Genomic DNA, 22,847 nt, shown 5'->3' with positions numbered 1-22,847 from the left:
AAGCGGATAAATGTACAGAGCTATTTATAGCAGAATAAGAGGGGGTTTTTAGATAGGTAGCCTATCATAAACTGTAGAATGTTTTACAAGGAATTAAATGACATTGCAAATACAGAGACAGCAGGCAGATGGAGGAAAATAATGGACAGAATACATACTTGGGCATTTAGGCAAGAACAAAATTAGACTTAGAAACTTTACATGAACTTAAATGGTGGCAGAAGATGGAAAATGCTTCTAATTTAAAACTAATACACATCACTGATCGCTAGCAGAAAATTAGAGAGAAACTCCTGAGAAAAATATAGGAACTTTAAGATAGTACATAGCAAACTACAATGTTGCACACAGTAAGATGGTAAGTGTCACTGAATGCATCTCCAACAACAACAACTGTATTTACATAACACCTTTAACTTAATAAAGTGTCCCAATGCGCTTTACGAGAGCGTTATAAAGCAGGTTGACTCCAAATCGCGAAAGGCAGATGGCCAAAAGATTGGTCAAAGAGGTAGGTTTTAAGGAGGCCCTTAAAGGAGTAAAGAAAGGTTTAGTGGAGGAATTCCAGAGCTTGGGCAGTTTAAAGCGTGGCCACCAGTGATGGAGCAATTAAAGTCAGGGATGTTCAAGAAATCAGAATTAATTGTACACAGCTATCTGAGGTTTCTGGGGTTGGAAGATTACAGAGATGGGGAAGGGCAAGGCCATAGAGGAATTTGACAACAAGGATGAGAATTCATATTGATGTGCTGCTTGACCTAGAGCCAATGTTAATCAGTGAGTGAAGGGTTGATGGGTGAATGGGACTTGATGCAAGTTAGGACATGGGCAGAAGATTTTTGGATGACCTCAAATTTGCACAGGGTAGAATGTGGGAAGCTATCCAGGAGTGCATTGGAATAGTCATGCCCAGCGGTAACAAAGACATGGATGAGAGTTTTGGCAGCAGAGCTGAAGTGGGGTGAGGTCGAGTGATGCTGCAGAGGTGGAAACAAACAGTCTTAGTGAATGTGTGAATATCTGATTGGAAGCTCATTTTGGAGCCAAATATGACATCAAGGTTGTGAATGCTCTGGTTTAGACCCAGACAATTGTCAGAGGGAGGAACTGAGTTGGTGGCTAGGGAATGGAATTTGTAGCTGGGACCAAAAACAATCTGGTCTTAGCAGTATTAAATTGGAGGAAATTTCTGTTCACCCAATATTGGATGTCAGACAAGGATTCGGATAATATAACAACAATGGAGGAATTGAGAGAGGTAGTAGTGAGATAGAGTGATAGGGTGCTGTCAACGTAGTTATGAAAACTAATGCTGTGGGTTCAGATGATGTTGACAAGGGGGAGTATGTGGATGAACAATAAGGTGGTGCAAAGGATAGACCCTTGGGAGACATCCAGAGGTAACAGTGCAAGACCAGGAAAAGAATCCAGTGCAGTGATATTTTGGCTATGATAAGATAGATAAGAATGAAACTAGGCAGGTGCAGTCCAGCTGGCAACTGTAGAGAAGCATGAAGAAGAATGGTATGGTCAACCATATCAAAGGCTACAGACAGGTTGAGAGGGATGAGGGGGGATGGTTTACTTTTTAATCACATAAGATGTAATTTCTGAGTTTGATGAGCCATTTTTTGGTACTGTGACAGGGGTAGAAAAATGATTAAAGGGATTCAAACATGGGAGTTCTGAGGAAAAATTGGCATGAATTTACAACTGAATAAAGGTTGTACAATATGTAGGACGTTTTATAATGGAGTTAAAGAAATAGGAAGGGAAAGGTCAGATATGTGCTGGCTACGGTATTACTGATAAGAGACAAGAAGGGTGTGACAGAATGATTGATAGAGTTAGAAGCTTGAAGTGATAAAATGAGTAACGATCAGATGGCCAATTGTTTATTCTGTCCAGGGTGTCCTCAGTTCATCACTGCTCTTTCTCTCTGATTATTGCTTCTGCTACTATTTGAGCCACTCCTTTGCCCCTTTCAGATAAGAAATTCAAGTACTGAAATATTTTCATTTAGAAATGACATACTGAAGGAGGTTGGTTAATTAGTTGAACCCTTGCCACCTTCATGGGGGCAATCACAGCGGAGCCAGATGGAACACAGTGATGAATACTGGACAAATGTGGCATAAAGATCTCTTCTTCTGATCTAGGATATTTAATCCATCTTTTTGTTATTTCAGTATGTTATATAAAATTGTAGTTAAATTGAAATTAAAACGAATAACACATTTTTCTTTCATTGCTTCCTGCCAACTGATGGATAAACACAGCATGTAAGTTTTTAAGTTTATTTTAACAACGTTGTTTTGAAAATTATTTTCTGTTATAAAGAAAAAAATAATTATGTTTGGCAAACATACTGCATGATAAATTAAGTAGAGCACATAATATGATTGCCATTCCCTTAATGCATTATTTTAGTTTTTTCTTGCAAATGTTCTCTCCGTTTTCTCCTCTCCCCTCCTGCAAGCATTGAACCCCTGTTTAGGTATGGCTTCACTGATATGGTTACCCTCTGGCACCCCACTCTTAGTCATCATTCAACAGGTTATTCAGCAGTAGGGAATATCCTAGCCTAGCTTGATTCCAGCCTCACCTGCTATTCGAGCATAAGAACATAAGCAGTAGGAGCAGGAGTATGCCATACGGCCCCATGAACCTGTTCTGCTATTCAGTAAGATCATGGCTGATCTGATCTTGGCCTCAACTCCACTTTCCTGCCTGTTCTCCATAACCTTTAATTCCCCTATAGTTCAAGAATCTGTCTATCTCAACCTTGAATATGATCAGTGATTCAGCTTCCATAGTTTTCTGGGATGGAAAATTCCACAGATTCCCGACTCTGAGAAGAAATTTCTCCTCATCCCATAGTTCTAGATTCCTCCATGAGGAGAAACATCAGGTAGAAGTTAGTGAAGACTGGGAGTGGAAAACATGGCAAGCAGCGTGAGTTAATCAGGTGGAAGTCGAAATGTTGAAATCACAATGGAGAGTTCAGAATGAAAAATGAAGTCGGCAGCGTGACAGTGGTGGGTCAGGTCTCGTGCAATCTCATGCCATCCCCACTTGTACTAAATTTGTATGTCATGAAAACTCATTATAGTAAAACTTTTTGAATTTAAGTCCTACCTTTAAGTTTAAGTCAGCAGCACACGGGAATATCATGCCATCCAATTCACATTTGTTTCACGGTGTCGTGCATCAGTCGGATTTGTGCAGTTGTGTCTGAGGTGATTGGTAGTCTTTGGGCACAAGGGAGTGGAGCAGGAGAATTGTAGCTTTCATGGAGAGTCAGGTTTGGCAAGGGTATGTCAGAAGAGAGAAGGGGTGGGGGGGTGGAGTGAGGGAACATGGAGGAGTGGAAGAGGGCTCTGAAGGAGGTTGGAGGGTGGAGTCAGTATCTGGAGGAGTGGAAGAGGGCTATAAAGGAGGATGAAGGGCAGATTTGGGGCATGGAGGAATGGAAGAGGGCTCTGAGAAAGGACAGTGGGTGGTGTCGGGCCTGAAGCAATAGAAGAGGGCTCAGAGAGAGGACAAAGGGTAGGGTTGGGTCATTGAAGTGTGGAGTGGGAAGGGCCTGGCATCTTGGAGGTGGGTGCAATCATTGTAGATAAATAAAATGAAGGGCCTGAAGGGCAGGGTCAGTACGGTGCACATATATATATATCCTGTGGGCCAAACTTGGTGCTGGCTGGCAGAGGGAATGTTCAGTCACAGGGGTGGTTCGATTTGATAGTGGGGTAGATCCAGTCTGAGGTAGGAATTTTCAAAGGTCTCGTATGGCAGGTCACAGGATCTAACGGGAACTCTAACGGTGATGCAGGGCGGGCCTATGATCAGAGGATGAATCTTGACAGGGATGGGGGTAGGCTTCGGGAGCAATTTGGCATGCACACTTCCATGATGATATATTCCAGAGTGATGGGTTACAGAAGGAAAGCACAGTGATGTTGGGAAGGTTACAGGTGATGAGGATAAAGTCGGAGGTGACTTGGAGAGTCATGGGTTGCAAATGCCACTTTCAAAAACCCACTTGCAGGTGCCGGGAGTTTAGATCTAAGTGGGAGGAAGCCAGTGTTGGGCAGGTGGAGTGTTGGTTGTGGACAATGGGAGGAATAGAAATCGCACAGCTCAGCAGCTGTATGGATGAAACCCATGGCCACACAGGCTCTCGTATCATGTTTTGCCTTTTTCACAGGGTATTATCATAGTCTCATAATCCTGAGACCCAGGGTAATGCTCTGGGGACCTGGGTTCGAATTCCAAGGCAGATGGTAAAATTTGAATTCAATAAAAATCTGGAATTTAAAGTCTAATGATGACCATGAAACCATTGTCAATTGTTGTAAAAATCCATCTGGTTCACTAATGCCCTCTAGGGAAGGAAATCTGCTGTCCATACCTGGTCTGGTAAAAGTGGTTGACTCGTGAATGCCCTTTGAAAATGGCCTAGCAAGCCACTCAGTTGTATCAAACCGCCACAAAGCCTAAGAGGAATGGAACCAGACTGGCCACCTGGCATCAATCTAGGCACCAGAAACGACAATGGCAAACTCAGCCCTGTCAATCCTGCAAAGTCCTCCTTACTAATATCTACTAACAACCAAAATTGGGAGAGCTGTCTAACAGACTAGTCAAGCAGAAATGTCCCAAACACTATCACCATCCCTGGGTATATCTTGTTCCACCAACAGGACAGGCCCAGCAGAGGTAGCAGCACAGTGGTATACAGTCGGGAGTGAGTTGCCCCAGGAATCCTCAAATTCGATTCCGGACCCCATGAAGTCTCATGGCATCAGGTCAAACATGGGCAAGGAAACCTCCTGCTGATTACCACATACTGCCCCCTCCAGTTGATGAATCAGTGCTCCTCTATGTTGAACATCACTTAAAGGAAGCATTGAGGGATGCAAGGGCACAGAATGTACGCTGGGTGGGGAATTTCAATGTCCATCACCAAGAATGGCTCGGTAGCACCACTAGAGACCAAGCTGGGTGGGCAAGCCCTAAAGGGCATAGCTGCTAGACTGAGTCTTCAGGTGATGAGGGAACCAATAAGAGGGAAAAACATGAAACCAAACAGGAAATGCTGGAAAAACTCAGCAGGTCTGATGGCACGTGTAGAGAAAGAAACAACGTTGATAGCATCTGGGAGAGAGAAACAGAGTTAACGTTTCGAGTCTTATTAGTCGTACAGACTCAAAATGTTAACTCTGTTTCTCTCCACAGATGCTGTCAGACCTGAATTATTCCAGAATTTTCTGTTTTGATTTCAGATTTCCAGCTTTCTGCTTTTATCAGAGGGAAAAACATACTTGACCTCATTCTTACCAACCTGCCTGATGCAGACGCATCTGTCCATGACAGTATTGGTAGGAGTGATCACTGCACAATCCTTGTGGAGACAAGGTCCTGTCTTCACATTGAGAATATCCTCCATTGTGTTGTGTGACACTAACCACCACGCTAAGTGGGGTAAATTTTAAACAGAACAAAAACAGAATTACCTGGAAAAACTCAGCAGGTCTGGCAGCATCGGCGGAGAAGAAAAGAGTTGACGTTAGGTTTAGCAACTCAAGACTGGGCAACCATGAGGCCATGTGGGCCATCAGCAGCAGAATTATACTCCACCACACTCTTAACCTCATGAACCAGCATATACCCCACTTTACCATTACCACCAAGCCAGGGGATCAACCCTGGTTCATTGTATTTTTTCTTCATTCACAGGATGTGGGCTTTGCTGGTTGGGCCAGCATTTATTTCTCATCCCTAGTTGCCTTTGAAAAGGTGGTGGTGATCTACCTTCTTGAACTACTGCAGTTCCTGTCATGTAGGTACACCCATAGTGCTGGTAGGGAGGGAGTTCCAGGATTTTGACCCAGTGACAGTGAAGGAATGGTGATATATTTCTAAGTCAGGATGGTGTGTGGCTTGGAGAGGAACTTCCAGGTGATGGTGTTCCCATGTATCCGCTGCCCTTGTCCTTCTAGATGGCAGCGATCGTGTGTTTGGAAGATGCTGCCGAAGGAGCTTTGGTGAATTTTTGAAGTGTGTCTTGTAGATAGTACACACTGCTACTACTGTGGAGGAAGTGAATGTCTGTGGATTTGGTGCTTATCAAGTGGGCTGTTTTGTCCTGGGTGGTGTCGAGCTTCTTGAGTGTTGTGGGAGCTGCACTCATCCAGGCAAGTGGGGAGTATTCCATCACACTCCTGACTTGTGCCATGTAGATGGTGGACAGGCTCTGGTGAGTCAGGAAGTGAGTTACCTATCGTAGGATCCCCAGCCTCCGACCTGCTCTTGTAGCCACGGTATTTATACGGCTAATCCAGTTCAGTTTCTGGTCAATGGTATCCCCCAGAATGTTGATAGTGGGGGATTCAATGATAGTAATGTCATTGAACGTCAAGAGTGCTGGAGGGCATGCCAGGAGCAGCACCAAGCATACCTAAAAATGAGATATCAACCTGATGAAGCTACAACATAGGACTACTTGTTTGCCCAAAAGCAAGTGATAGACTGAGCTAAGCGATTCCACAACCAACAGATGAGATTGAAGCTCTACAGTCCTGCCACATCCAGTCGTGAATGGTAGCGGACAATTAAACAACTCTCTGGAGGAGGCAGCTGCACAAATATCCCCATCCTCAATGATGGGGGCGCCCAGCACATCAATGCAAAAGATAAGGCTGAAGCATTTACAACAATCTTCAACCAAAAGTACTGAGTGGATGATCCATCTTGGCTGCCTCCTCTGGTCCCCAGCATCAAAGATGTCAGTCTTCAGCCAATTATACCCACCTTGCAAGATATTAAGAAACGGCTGAACGCACTGGATACTGCAAAGGCTATGGGCCGAGACAACATTCCAGCAATAGTACTGAAGACTTGTGCTTCAGCACTAGCCGTGCCCCTAGCCAAGCTGTTCCAGTACAGCTACAACACTGGCATCTACCAGGCAATGTGGAAAATTGCCCAGGCATGTCCAGGACAAAAATAACCCAGCCAATTACCACCCCATCTGTCTACTCTCCATCATCAGTAAAGTGATGGAAGGGGGTCATCGGCAGTGCTATCAAGCCGCACTTGCTTAGCAATAACCTGCTCACTGATGCTCACTTTGGATTCTGCCAGGGCCACTCATATCCTGACCTCATTGCAGCCTTGGTTCAAACAAAATTCAAAAGAACTGAACTCCAGAGGTGAGGTGAGAGTGACTACCCTTGACATCAAAGCCGCATTTGACCAAGTTTGATTTGAGTTTGTTGTCAGTGGTAGGGAAACTATAGTTCGGGACAAAATCAATAGTCACTTAGACAGGTGCAGGGTAATTGAGGAAAGCCAGCATGGATTCATTAGGGAAAATCATGTTTAGCTAACTTGCTGGAGTTTTATTGAGGAGGTAACAGGGAAGGTTGCCAAGGGCAATGCTGTTGATGTAGTTTATATGGATTTTCAAAAGGCATTTGATTCAGTGCCACACAACAGACTTGGGTAAAATTCTAGCTCATGGAATAAAAGGGAAAGTAGGCACATAGATAAGAAATTGGCTGAATGACAGGAAACTGTAGTGATAAATGATTGTTTTTCAGATTGGAGGAAGGTCTGTGGTAGAGTTCCCAAGGGAACCCCTTGCTGGGACCCTTGCTGCTCTTGATGTATATTAATGATCTAGACTGTGGAGTGCAGGGCATGATTTTAAAATTTATAGATGGTATGAAGATTGGAAGCATTGTCAACTGTGATGAGGATAGTCTTGTACTTCAAAAGGACATAGACTTATTGGTGGATTGGGCAGACAAATGGCAGATGAAGTCCAATGCAGAAAAGTGAGGTGATTCATTTTGACAGGAAGAATGTGGAGAGACAGTATAACACAAAGGGAGAAATTCTAAAGAAGGTGCAGGAACAAAGGTGGAAATGTACATCAGTCATTGAAGGTGGCAGGGCATGTTGAGAGAGCAGTAAATAAAGCTTACGGTATTCTAAATTTTATTAATAGGGGCATTGAGTACAAGAGTAAGGAGACACTAGTTAGGCCATATCTGGAGTAATGCGTCCAGTTCTGGGCACCATACTTGAGGAAGGATGTGAAGGCATTGGAGAGAGTACAGAGGAGATTCACAAGAATGATTCCAGGGATAAACAACTGGTGCTGAGAATAGATTGGAGAGGTTGAGTCTGTTTTCCTTGGAGAAAAGAAAGCTGAGAGGAGACTTGATAGAGGTATTAAAGATCCTGAGGGATACGGGCAGGATAAATAGTGAGAAACTGTTCCCACTCAAGAGTACAAGAACTAGAGGGCACAGTTTCAAAATAATGGGCAAAAGGAGTAAAAGTGATGTGAGGAAAAAAATTTTCACCTAGAGGCTGGTTGGAGTCTGTAAAGAACTTCCTGACAGGGTGGTGGAGGCAGGTTTGATTGAGGTATCCAAAAGGGAATTGGATTGCTATATGAAAAGAATGTATGTGCAGGGTTAAGGGGGTAAGGCAAGGATGTGGGATTAGGTAGGATGCTCTTTCAGCGAGCCTGCGCAGACTCAATGGGCCAATGGCCTCCTCCTGCACTGTAAAGATTCTGAGAGATTCTGTGGTTCTGAGTGTGCCATCAAGGAGCCCTAGCAAAACTGGAGGCAGTGGGAATCAAGGTGACAACTCTCCGCTGGCTGCAGTCCTACGTAGCTCAAAGGAAGATGGTTGTGATTGTTGAAGGTCAATCATCTCAGTCCCAGGATATTGTTGTATGAGTTCCTCAAGGTAGTGTCCTTGGCTCATCCATCTTCAGCTGCTTCATCGATGACCTTTCTTCTACCATAAGGTCAGAAGTGGTGATGTTCACTGATGATTGCACAATGTTCACCATTCGTGACGACTCAGATACTGAAACAGTCCATGTCTAAATGCACCAAAACCTGCACAATACCCAGGCTTGGGCATACAAGTGGCAAGTAACATTCACACCACACAAGTGCCCGGTAATGACCATCTCCAACAAGACAGAATCTAACCATCACTCCTTGACCTTCAATGGCGTTACCATCGTTGAATCCCCCACTATCAACATCCTGGGGGCTACCATTGACCAAAAAATGAACTGGACTAGCCATATAAATACAATGGCTACAGGAGCGGAATCCTGCAGCGAGTCACTCACCACCCGACTCGCCAAAGCCTGTCCACCATTCTACAAGGCACAAGTCAGGAGTGTGATGAAATACTCTCCCCTTGCCTGGATAAGTGCAACTCCAGCAACACTCAAGAAGCTTGATACCATCCAGGACAAAGCAGCCTGCTTCATTGACACCCCATCCACAAACATTCACTCCCTCCACCACTGATGCACAGTGTAAGCAGTGTGTACCATCTACAAGAGACACCACAAAAACTCACCAAGCTTCCTTAGACAGCACCTTACAAACCATCTAGAAGGACATGGGCAGCAGACAGATGGGAGCACCACCACCTGGAAGTTCCCCTTCAAGCCACTCACCATCCTGACTTGGAAATATATGACCATTTCTTCACCGTCGCTGGGTCAAAATCCTGGAACTCACTCCCTAATCGTGCTATGGGTTTACCTACACCACATGAACTTCAGGGGTTCAAGACACAGCTCACCACCACCTCTTCAAGGGCAATTAGGAATAGGCAATAAATGCTAGCCTAACCAGCAATGCCCACATTCCATGAATGAATTTTAAAAAATGCTGGCATGAGCTCATGCCCCATCTGGGTGCGCATCTGTCTCCCTGAGGAGAAGGGACATCTGGATAGAGGTCAAGGTGTCTCATTTCCAGCCCCCCCTCGCCTAACCACTGCTATATGGAGTCAATGGCTGGAGCAACAGAGTGCGGGTCAAAGCACATGGATCAATTGCTCAACCTTGATCCCCACAGCGATTGCCTACCTATCCATGGAGGAAACCATGTGCGCACATATCTGAGATACACAGAACTCATGGCATGCATGGACCCCCCCCTACCTCCCAAATACGCCACACAATGCTGAAAATAATCCCTGACATCTCTACCATATGTTCTCCTGACCTCTTCCATATTTCCAGCGGGCTTCTTGTGGCCGTGTCCAGAGGCCTGTATCAGTGGGGGCCTGATCCACAACAGTCCTTTGAGTGTCTGGAAGCTCAACCTTTCCTCATAAGATAACTCTTTCATCCCAGGAATCAACCTTGTGAACCTTCTCTGAATTGCCTCCAATGCAAGTATATCCTTCCTTAAAATGAGGAGATCAAAACTGTATACGGTACTCCAGATGTAGTCTCACCAATGCCCTGTACAGTTATAGCAAGATTTCCATTCTTTTATTCTCCACCCACCTCGGATTAAAGGCCAACATCCCATCCTGCGTGCTAACTTTGTGCTTTATGTCTGAGGACACCCAGACCGCTCTATACCGCAATATGCTGTAGTGTGTCTCCATTTAAGAGAGAATTTGTTTTTCTGTGCTTCCTCCCAATATGGATAACCTCTCATTTTCCCACACTAGTACTTCATCTGCCAAAATGTTACCCACTCATTTCACCTGTTTGTATCCCTTTGCAAGACTGTGTCTCTTCACAATTGCTTTCCTATCTATCTTTGTATCATCACCAGATTTGGCTGTAAATTACTTGGTTCCTTCATCCAAGTCATTAAATAGATCGTAAATAGCTGAGACACTGCACTAGTTGGAGCTTGCCAACATGAAAATGACCTATTTTTCCTTACTCTGTTAGGCAATCCTCTATCCATGCCAATATATTACCCCCAATACCTCTTATCCTATTTCTCATCTTGTACAGTAGCCTTTTTTGTGGCACCTTAGGAAATCCATATACACTATATCTACTGGTTCCCATTTATCCACCCTACTTGTTACATCCTCAAAGAGCTTGATAAATTTGTCAAACATGATTTTCCTTTCATACAATCAAGCAGAGTCAACATCATTTTATTTTGCTTTTTCAAATGTCCTGCTGCTACTTCCTTGATGGATCCAAACATTTTCCCAGTGACAGGTGTAAGGAATGGGCGTAAATTAGGTGTGATTTGTTTTTGGATCTTCCCAAACCCAGGTCACTGAAGCATCCCTACAGCAGCTTCTCTCATGCTCAAGCTCTTTAATAAAATGAGGTAGCCAATGCCTTGACCTATAGTTTTTCTAGCCCTAGCCGTGATAGCGCTGAATATTGTTTAGTCACAGTAATTACTTATTTACCAAATTACAAACATAGGACAATTTTGTAACTGCAATCATATAACTTTGACCCCTCTGTTTGTGTTCAAACCCAACTTCAAATGATTGTCCCATTTTTGCCAGTCTTGTTTGAGAAATTGACTGGGAGGTTGTACTTCCTGTTGCACTTAGAAGGACTGCCTGGTTACTCAGCTAAAAAGAATATTGACTTGCAACATATGCATTGGAGACAGTAGAGCGAAGGTTCACTAAATTTGTCCCTCGGATGAGGAGGTTGATCTATGATGAGAGGCTGAGTAAATTGGGCCTGTATTCTCTGGAATTTAGAGGAATGAGACAATCTCATTGAAACATTCAAGATTCTGAAGGGGCTTGATAGGGTAGATGCTGAGAGATTGTTTCCATTGGTTGGGGAATCAGGACAAGGGGCCAATCATTTAGACTGAGATGAGGAGAAATTACTTCACTCAAAGGGTTGTGAGTCTTTGGAATTCTCTACACCAGAGGGTTGTGGATGTTCTATAATTGAATACTTTTAAGGCTGAGATAGACAAATCTTTGGTGTCTCAGTGAATCAAGGGAAATGGGGAGTGGGTGGGAAAGTAGGGTTGAAGCCCAACATCAGCCAATCGTCTACTCCTGCTCCTATTTCTTGTGCTCTTGACAGTGCTGTTGAGATCATTTTTTGAAAGCCAGATTCCCCCTACCTTATCCTTTCTTTGGTCAAATGTGATCATCTACTTGTAAAGAGAAAAATTATCTCAAGATTTAAAATCTGTTACAATTTCAATTTTAATATAAAGAAAAATATACAGTATGGGTCCTCAATGAAGGATTAGTCATGATGATTATCACTGCAGGCTTATTGCTTGGTAATCCATTCCATGTTACTGGGCAGCAAAATATGTTGTATAGAGAGATTAGTAGTGATCAACATTTGTCGAACAGTGCTGCCTAGATGCTTTAGAATCACATAATATTATAGCATAGAAACACACCTTTGACCTAAAAAGTCTGTGCCTGTACTTTGCTCCACCTAGTCTAATTCCAACCTCCTGCTCACTGCCAACAATTTTAATACTACTCCTCGGTAACTTCCTAATTTGTTGCTAAAATAATTAGTGGATTCTACTTCAATATGTTTTATGGCAAAGTTCCACAATGAAATCACACTCACTCAAGATTTTTTCTAACTTTTTTTACGATTATCTTAAATTGGTGCCCTCTTATTGCCATTTCATCAACTAGTATGTCAGACTGAAGTATATTTACCCATTTCTCCTTCCATCTCCCAACAGCTTGATGTTACTGTGTATTGCGCATTGGAAGGGTTTGACTAGGAATTCCATTGAAGAGACTGCCTTCAGTATGGGGGAATGACTCAGACGGGAAAAAGGAGTCTCGATAAAATGTTAACTTGTAAATTATGTCGTGAAAGAGTACTTTATTTAATTAAAATTATTCTTCTTTCCTCTCTGCTTTTGGTGATTGTCTTGCCTTCTGCTTCTGTTACAGGGAGTGAGTATTGCATGTCCTTTAATTTTTTTATTTTACATTGATGCTAAGTTATGACATTACTTTGCTTTTTGCAATCACTGAGTTACTATTAAAAGATTTATGTGTACTAATAACTATTTTCCAATCTAATTCCAATTTTCCAATCACATAAAGTACTTTATATCATAGACTGATGTTTAGGGATAGGACTGCTGCAATGTTTGATTGTACATTTTTCCCCCTTGTAGTTCTTGGTTAATGTTCAACCAAATCAATTTTTGTTGGTAAATATAATTTTCACAAAAAAAAAACTGATTTTTTTTCCCCCAGTGAGGGAGAAATAAAAGACAAAGTGTCCATGTTTTTAACATGCTGCATTTTAACACCATGCATCACTACATGTTGGGATTGTAAATAAATGAATAAAAAGATTGTCAGATACGATCATAAAGATGGTGCCCCTTCAGCTTCACAACTTGCACTGCAATAGTGAAATTCAATCCTACCTAACAACAAAGGCAACACTTTTAAACAACGCCTGGGTGAATAACATATCAGCTTTTAAAGTAATATAACTGTAAATGAACATGCTCATGAACCACTTCGTTTAATTCTGTTGAAATATTCTGCAAGTGTATACTAGAAGGTTTTATAAAGCTGTCTATAGCTATCCAAAATGCCTAACATAATGAGGGTATCTCACAAGGCCCCCTCATGAAGCAAGGTTTTAATATGTTTGAAAGAGGGATTTAATTTTAGAAATTGTGATCTATCTGAAGTTTGAGTGTGGCTACTGTATAAGGGGGGAAAAAACTAGTTTCCAATGATTTATGTTCTTTTACAAGATTTAATTTTAGAAATTGTGATCTATCTGAAGTTTGAGTGTGGCTACTGTATAAGGGGGGAAAAAACTAGTTTCCAATGATTTATGTTCTTTTACAATTAGCAATATTGTTGAAGTAATCATGATGCCTTCAGTACATTGACTGCCATGCTGACCGTTTTTTTCCAAACTATGACAAATGGCATTTAGTGAAAATATCAGTCATCTACTTAACAGTTGAATAAAAGGTTTTCCATTTATTCCAACAAAACATCTTTGTGTTACTTTGGCTGACCAAGTTTGAGCAAATACACTTGAAATAAGAATGATTATTATTGTTTTCCCAGGGTTACACACCACTGCATATAGCAGCCCTCCATTCCCATGTAAACATCATGGACCTTTTAATTCATAATTATGGTGAGATTCCTGCTGAATTATGTCTATTGCTGTAATATTTTATTGTTTTATTCATTGCTGCTAGACATTCAAAAATGCAGATGTGTGAACTATCCCCCTTAGACTAGAATTCTGAAGTATGGAAACCTATTCCATTAAAACTATGGATAATATATAACATACTGCAAATAATACAAAAATTAATTGATCAAATATTAAGAATTTGTGTCTTATAGTATTCAGAAAACATATTGTCTTTGTTACTTGGACATTTTCCAGTCACCCAAGTCATACAGGACCATTTTCCTAATGTATGAACTTTAAATAATGGACATCCTAGAAGGGCCTGAAACTATAATTCAATCAGTTATAATGCCATTGTAAAGGTGCCATCATCTTTTAATATCTTAAAATTGCTCTAACGTTCCCAGCTATTTGTTGTTTTACATCATATATCTGCCATAGGATTTTCATATTCAAATTGTGACCTGTGGGTTTGCTATTGTAAAATTTCAATAAATGCTCTGTTACTTTGTTTCCATTCCTCAAGATTCTATCCTTAGCTCCAAGGTGTTGACTCCTTACTGGAGTACCGTTCCATGAATTTTGGTCATCCTCCAGTGTAGCGCCTGTTTAGCCATTATTCACTTGTAAGCTTTAGTACCAAGGGTTGATGGGATGTTTGATGTGGGAGGCATTAAACAGTTGGAGCCTGAATTTTATACTCATCTAACTTCAACATACACACAGGACCTTTGGATGTAATTAACAGTTGAATCTGTGACCAGTTTTCCCCTTCCTACACCAGAAGTACTGGAGTCAATTGTAGCAGTCCCAATCATCAACCAGACTGATATCAGTTAACTCCAGATTGAGTCAGAAAATCTCGATCAGCTGTGGTTAGAGACATTAGGATTGGACGCGACTAGGTTCGGTTAGGAGAGTGACTAGTGTCCATGCCACTGCACTCCAATGAAGAGTCACGAGAGGAGTGGAGAAAATTAGGACACATCAGGTTGGGTTCCTTGACCATTCTGGTCAGCATGGCCCCTTCCATTGTTAAAGTTTCCTATTCAGGTTTTGAGTTTGTGCCCTTTGTCACTGGCCCAGTTTTCTGTTCTGATAGTAGAGTTTTGCATAAAATGTGGTAGGAATTTCACTGATAATACACCAGAAGCTGAATTTATCACTTCTGTGTAAACATGATGTTATGTACATGTCTATATATTGTATATGTACTGTTTGAACTGAAACAGGTTGGAGAAATAGCTAAGTACATAATCCTGGGTTACAAATGATCTTACAATTTCAGTTTGACTTCACCCGAACCCTTGAGTGTTACTGTATTCTATCTCTTCCTGGTACTGATAAGGACAGAAATTTCCAAAAACATTTTGGCATAAGTACAATTTCAGGGCTAAGTTATGCTGTTTTGTTTGTCCCGTAAAATAATGGTGTAATTGTTTTATGTCAGTTTTACTCCAAAACCTCATTATATGCCCTTCCCAAATGAAACTCCACTTGGTTCATTAATATAGCTTTCTGCCCACCTCTGCCATGCATAAGACCAGTAAATGAGAGTTTACTGTCCTGAATGGGATATAAATTCAGACTAAAAATTTAAAGTGCACAGGACCCAAAGTCACTACTTCTGACATTTTTTATCAATTTATTTTCTCTCCAAACTGAGGTCTGCACTACTTTTTCTATTTCTGTATACCAAAATAACAAAAGCTTCCATAGTTGCATTTTCTTAATCATGCTGTGCTTAATATTCATAAGCAATTGTTTGATGGCTTCAAATTTTAATTTCCATAACATCAATAAGATAGACACATATGCTGTCTGCTTTTTCCAACTGTTTATGCTGGTTTGCTACTATAATTCTTGGGAAATTTGGATCTGTGTTCCTGTCAGCAAGATTGGTGTAGAAAACTAAATTTTTGTATAATTTCTGCCTAAGTGCAATGCAGAAAACTCCAGGCCTGTTTGTTATTCTTAGGTATTCATCTTCAGTCAATTACAAACTTATTCTGCAGAAATATTCCAGCAATATCAAATGACGGTAGATATATTCTGCATTCATGTCAAGTGTGTTTTCAATATACTGTGCTGTGTTTATTGTTGCTTTCGTTGTCTGCGACTCAGATTTCTATTTCTGGAACAATCTTATTTACATTTCGGCATATTGGTAGATTTTATCATCTTGTACATTTTGGCCAATTTTAAGATGGTAATCTAATCTTGGTGTTCATATTACAAACATAAGCCAGTTAAATTTTAATTTCAAATCTTTTGAATTCCATGATTGGGTTAGTATGTTGTAATTCATTTTGAGTTACTCATTATTCTCTAATTTGCACTGTATCTCCATTATTAAAGCATAAGTACATAGTTTGGCATCTGTTGAAATATCCTGATAATTGCAGAAAAATGTTTAATTTTTTTGTTCGCTTTTCCTATTGTTCAATTTTATCCTCCTTATCAATCTCCTTCCATTGTTGCTTTCTTTTTCTTGCACATCTGTCCTCATCAAACTAAAGGATGGTGCTATTGGTGTCTCTTCTTTGAACCCAGAGACCGCCTCAAGTACTCCTGGGTCAGGTATGGATTTGGCCCATCAGAAGGCAGGATATCCCTTCTAATTACCTTGATCTTTAGAAGAGCACGTTTTCCCCCCCACCAAACTCCCTACTGAACCAATGTGACTCTTGTGCTTTGACATACCTTGTCACATTTTAGAATTTGAAGCCATTTTGTGTTCATGCCTCTGGCCCACTGACAACTAAAATAACTAAAGTTATTTGTGCGTAAAGGGCACTACAGCTCCAGTTAGAATTCAGTCTGAGACTTGGGGGATCGTGTACTATAGAAGGACATGAAGAGGTGCAGAGATGGATCTAATGGTCTATTTTCTATTTTGAACTGAGATACCATCGGTGCAGTTACAAGTCAGGTGTGGATTCCGCCCATGTAAGGCAGAGTTTTTATAGTTACCCTAATAACCAGATGAGCATCGCCTGTTCTTTTCTGTTTATAGTGCTGTGAAAAACTTTGTTTAATTATGAAATGGTTTCAAATTATTTTAAGCAATGTTACTAAAGTATTACTCAATAGTCTAATATATTCTAGTTGATATATTCTAGTTTTAATAGTTCCTAGCTTCACTAGAACAAGAATTATTGACAGTTAACATTTATAGTGTTGTCTGCATCATTAACACCAAAGCATGTGGTTGAAATGTTTTAATGCTATACTTACCCACTTATCAATGTTACTTTTGCAAGAGATTTTATAAACAGCCATATAAAATAACACTTTTTAAACTTTTTAAACAGGTGCAAAAACAAATGTGAGAGACTATAGTGGACGGTTTGCATCCCACTATCTGAAAGAGAATGATGACTCGACTGATTGCTCAAACGTTTCTTCACGTAAGTTTTTTTTATACCACTGGTGTTGTTGATGACTGGATCTTATGATTTGTTTTCTGGTTGTCTGATTCATCTTCACAATATGGTGCACAGTGTATTGACAGTGACGACTGTATTCAGATAATCAGACAAGTCATCTGAGAAATGAACTGTTTTACAATGCATTTTGTGAAGGTCAATCCAGTCCACTAGTTTCTTTAAATATCCAAAACTTTTGTGATACAGATGAAGAAAAGTGTTTTTGGGTTTCAAGTGCTGGCAACAATCAACAATTCACATTGAATTTTGCAAATGATAAATTTGTTATATATGCACATTATGTTGATTTCCACACACCAGTGGTTATGATAAATAAGCCACCACAAATGCCACTGTAACTCACAAGTACGACAGATTAAGACTGCAATATTTGTGAGTTTATAATACCTACAATAAGTGTAATTTGTTTTCATTAAAACCTTCAGTCTTTTCCCCAGTGGCTGAGCTAAATAAAGCATTGAATAGCTGAACCAAGCATTCCTGAAGAATGATTATTTAGCTAAGGCAGACAACATGCATGCAAAATTACCTTAGCAAAGGTAAAGCACAGCTTCAAAAGAGGAGAGGAGAAAATTGGACTTTGACACGTATTCAATTTCTACAGCATGCGGTACAGCAGGAATACAGACAGCTTCCTTATGGGTGCATGTCTTGTGTTTAAAGTATGATAGTTTGTGCTGCTTCAGCACACTGTTGTAATTGTGAATGGCTATATGGATTGTGTGTTATTTCAGTTTTTGTGTCTGTCACAAGTACATTTAGAATCCTTGAAATATCAAAATAGTCACACCTGAGCTCAAACTGTTCTTCAACTGGTGTTAACACACACATCCAGCAGGAATTATTGGATTGTGATCAGGAGAGGGAACCCCGACCAAGGTTCCCTTCCCTAACCCAAGGCTGCTGTGGCAATTTTAGCAAGTTTTAGCTGAAACCAGTTAATTCTGAGGATCAAACATGGAACAAAGTCCAACCTTCAGCTTCCAGCTTGGTTTAATGATCATTGCCACATTCTCACTAATACTGCAGAAAGAGAGAAAACAAATGTTGGTGACCATAGGAATATGGATGGGTATAACTTTTTAGAGGAGATGCATCAGAAAAAAACAAGAGATATTTGTGACCTGTTCGATACTATTTAAACTGGTGGCTGTCATTGGATGGGCTCACTCACAATTGACTTAGTACAGCTTGTTCCTACATGATGTGCACACTACTTATGAAATGTATTGCATTATAATTAGAATCAGCTTTAGTGGAACAAAAGCCAGCATAGACTGGTAGGGTAGAATATACTGTTTTTGTGCTGCATATTCTATATGAAGTGGATTTGCATGAAGGTGTCTCTTAATTATTAATACTATATAAACTTCTGTGCGATTGGCTATCTTTGAAACTGTGTTTTACAATGTGAGGAAGATCTTTAATTAAGACTGCATGTCAGTCGTGGCTCAGTTAGTAGTACTCTTGCCTATATTGTGGGTTCAATACCCATGCCAGGAACTGGAGCACAGAGTTTCAGCTGACACTGTGGGAGTGCAGCATTGTCAGAGGTGCTGTCTTTAGGATAAGACGTTAAACCAGAGAGTTCTCCCTGATGTTTTGAACAATAATTATCCCTTAACCAACATCACTTTTTTTAAAAAAAAATTATCTGGTCATTATCACATTGGTGTTTGTGGGACCTCGTTTTGCAGGTAGTGGCTGCCAGGTTGCATACATTCCAACAGTCATTGCATGTCATTGGTTGTAAAACACTTAAGGACACATGGAAGTGCTATATAAATGCAAGTCTTTCTTTCCTTTTAAGATGGCTGTTAACTTGAGCAGACTCATCAAATTATTTTCTGTGCATTCTAATGGTGTACTTCTAGCTTTATTTTGCTTGAAGTGTGACATGTATTATTAAAGCAAGCTAAAACAATAAACAGTAACAAACCCCATCATTTTTGTAAATCAACATGATCCAATATGCATAAATCTTGCTGGAATGACAACGCATAGCTGTCAAAATGTGCTGATAACACTTGTATGTAATGCTTCAGACATTTTATTTTGACAGATGTAAGTGCATGTTTCTATCAAGAGTCCACATTTGTAAGTTATTCTAAGAGCTTAAATTGCCACTAAATTATTTTTTGCTGTTTTTTTTTCCTCATTTATAATACACTGATTGCAATGTCTCAGTTTAGTATTTCACAGGTTTAGGATAAAGTTTATTACAAGTTATTGCAATACTTTTTTAAAAAGTGGGTATCTTTATAATATTGCAGATAGCCAGTGGCATATTGTTGCAGACATTATCTGACTTTATAACCTTCCGTTGATTTGTGTGTGCTCAGTTCCATTAGTTTTCAGCTGTGCCACCACATGGGACACTCCATCTCCCCACCAAAACAGGCTCTTCATCAGCCTGTGGAGGGAACCCCCTACTGATTCATACAAATGTGGGCATTCACAAAGCATTTCAATATTTGAGTCTTGTCTCCCACATTGCAGCAGGATGATGTGCCATTTGTTAAATTTGTTATTTTGACTGAGATGCACAATAAACACTTATTATGAAAGTATTCACAGTTAAAATTATTGCTGTCTGGGGAACAATTGAGTTATATTTTTAAAACATGCTAATCTGTCTGGGACTGATCTAGTGTTAATATTGGCTCAAAAATGCTGATAGTAAAAGGTAATAACAGTAATCCGCATCAGTTCTTAAACTTCAAAACAGATAAATTGCTGGTAAGTCCTGGCAGATTCCAGTTGCCTGAGGCTGACTATTTTTTCATCTCCCACACCATAACATTGAAACAAGCAATTATTACCAGAATGGAGGTATTCTATTGTCAAGAATCAATGTGGTTGTGACAAAGCAACACTAAAATTCTTTTTAAAATATACTAATTACACTTTCACTAAAATCTCCAATTTTTGACTCAGTTCTTGGTTTTAAAATGTTTTAAACAAATGAAACTTTTGCAGTCAGTTCGATACCACCTTCTAGGCAGTTTAATTTAAAAATTGTCCCTTTACCCTAATTTTCTTTGTCTTACAAGTTCCATTGTCCATTTATAAAAGGGAATCTATTCCAAACTATGATCTTTCATTAAAAATTGGCTTCAAAAGCCAATTCCCAATTAGTCAGTCTAACAGTGTAAAGGTTATTCTGGTCACACAATTGCTTTTCAATAATCTTCCACTATTAGTTCCTGAACACACTGATTCCTTGCTGGGGTATAGTTTGACATGTGTAAACCATATCTCATCTACATATTATAACCTATTATTCAAATGTGATCCTGGTAAGTGAATGTTGGTGGCTATTTAACCATGTGGGCATCACAACCTGACCCTGTTCTCACCCAAATTAAATATTAACAAGAAGTCCCAACTTCAATAGAGGCATGAGAAAAATTCAATATACTAAAAAAAAATACGGTTAAGGTGAAATGTAAATTTGATAAAGAACAGATATTTGTATACTGCAATGAAGAACGTCCTCCTTGGCAGTATAATAAAACTTGTTTCTAGTCTGAAGACAGCTTAACTTTATCTTAAAATTTTAGATATAGGCCAGAATTTTCCCGTCAGCAATTTGGGGGCGGGGCCCGCTCGCCGACAGGAAAATGACACGGGATGACGTCGGGAGGAACCCCCGGCATCATCCCGGACTATTTAAATATTGAGGAAGGCGGGCGGACAACGAAATCAGCTGTTCGCCTGCTGACCTGTCAATGGCCAATTAAGGCCATTGACAGGATAATTAAGATAATTAAAGACCCTGCCAATCCAACCTTAAGGTTGGCGGGCAGGCCAGGAGCCCCAGCGCTTCTGATAATACATGAAACCTCATCCATTGGCGGGATGAGGTTTCATGTCTTTTTAAAAACTTTAATAAAGTTTATGTGCTTCTTATTAACATGTCCCATCTCGTGTGACGTTGTCACATGAGGGGGACATGTTAATTTTTATATTTTTCTATTTTTCAAGTTTTTTTTTTACACGGTCAGTAATCTCCCTGAGACAGCACTTAGTCTCAGGGAAATGTGCGCTCTTTCGCGCATGTGCGAAAGAGCACCCTTTGACAGATTGGGGAATCCCTCCCCACCGCACAGGAAGCGCATAGCACTTCAGGCCCGCCCACTCAAAATGGCGGTGGGCCCTGTTCCGGTGGCTGAGTTCAGCTGCCCGTCCGCCACCAAGCCGGTGGGGCCCACCTGCCCATCAAGGGAAAAATTTTGGCCATAGTCTATTGCTGTTAATTTTCCGTCACTTCATTCTAATTACTAGATAATTCAAATTTTGAATTTTTTTTAAATCACCTGTGACATTTAATTTGAATTACTCGGTAAATAGAATTTCAGAGGGTGATGCCAACCAAAAGTTGACTTAGTTAGCAGGAATGTCCTTTGAATATGACGTTCAATTTAATAGAACTACATGCTATTTATTTGATTGTGTTTTCATACAAACAACTATTTGGAGCAATCTTTTTTGCGTTATTAATATTTGTAGTTTACTTTGAATTACTGCTATACAGTCAAGCAATAAGTTTGATGTCTCTGCTCCATTTATTGTTTGTGGTAACTGATCCCCTTTCTCATGTTGTAGAATTCCAGCAGTCTCGGGGAGAACGACGGAACCGAAAACTTGCTGGACTCTTCCTGCCGAAGAGCCACGGAAGCAGTAAAAAGAGTTGGGGTTCAGTAGAGAACCTGACAATGGAAGACAAAGATGGCTCCATATTCCTGTCTGTACCGACATCATACAAAGCTGTGCGCAAGTTCTCCAGATAAGGCACTCCAGTAAACTAGAAAGTGTGATTCATATAAGCTGGTGGGCCTGTTATAATATTGTTTTTATGAACTGCACATATTTTGACTTAATACCAATGTTCAGCAAATTGACACTCATAAGCAACTGTATTTTGGGGCCTTCTTTTCCTACTGTATAATGTTGCCATGCACAGAAACCAGAGGAAATTCCTACTGCAATTTTTGATATGTAATGGCAAGTTAATTGGTTTCACAAATACAAAGTTATTTGCACACACTTTCGAGTTCTTTGTTCTGCCTGCCTCCTATCATAAGGTCAGGGATGGGGAACTTTGTGCATAGGCTAGAAGGGTCATGATTAATTAACAACAGGGGAGGGGTGGTGGCGGGGGCTGCGCAGAAGGTGGTTCTTGCATTGTATGCCAATTTTGTTATGTTTTCCCTTTCTGTGGTGCAACTAATATTTGCTTTGAACCTATTTATTTGCAATATATACATTTGGGCCTATATTTTGGGTAGGAGAAAGCTCAACATTTCAACAACTCTATTTCAGTGCCTGTACCGATAAACATCCAGGCAATTAAGAGACTCCAAAGCCCTTACATTCGAGTAATTTTGTGTACACTTAACCCAGCCATTTGTTACATCACAAAGGATGGGTGCTCAACAAACGCTGTC

At 40.4% G+C, this 22,847-nt stretch overlaps 1 protein-coding gene across 7 annotated transcripts in view; it reads left to right on the top strand.

Moving 5' to 3' along the window:
• LOC121286943 (ankyrin repeat domain-containing protein SOWAHA-like) overlaps positions 1–22,446 on the top strand; it is a 141,864-nt gene extending 119,418 nt beyond the window's left edge. For 4 of the 7 annotated variants that reach the window (XM_041204263.1, XM_041204264.1, XM_041204261.1 and 1 more), the window contains 4 exons: positions 7,358–7,363; positions 13,873–13,945; positions 17,263–17,358; positions 22,006–22,446. In XM_041204263.1, the coding sequence (XP_041060197.1) occupies positions 7,358–7,363; positions 13,873–13,945; positions 17,263–17,358; positions 22,006–22,190 (360 nt within the window). In that variant the 3' untranslated portion in view covers positions 22,191–22,446. Of the gene's footprint in view, positions 1–7,357; positions 7,364–13,872; positions 13,946–16,467; positions 16,529–17,262; positions 17,359–22,005 lie in introns of all 7 variants that reach the window. The other 3 variants (XM_041204262.1, XM_041204260.1, XR_005945119.1) reach the window with 2 other exon arrangements.
• The last annotated feature ends 401 nt before the right edge of the window (positions 22,447–22,847 follow it).

Source organism: Carcharodon carcharias, chromosome 14 (assembly GCF_017639515.1).
Source record: "Carcharodon carcharias isolate sCarCar2 chromosome 14, sCarCar2.pri, whole genome shotgun sequence".
Taxonomy (NCBI): Eukaryota; Metazoa; Chordata; class Chondrichthyes; order Lamniformes; family Lamnidae; genus Carcharodon; species Carcharodon carcharias.
This window is presented reverse-complemented; position numbering and strand designations above follow the sequence as displayed.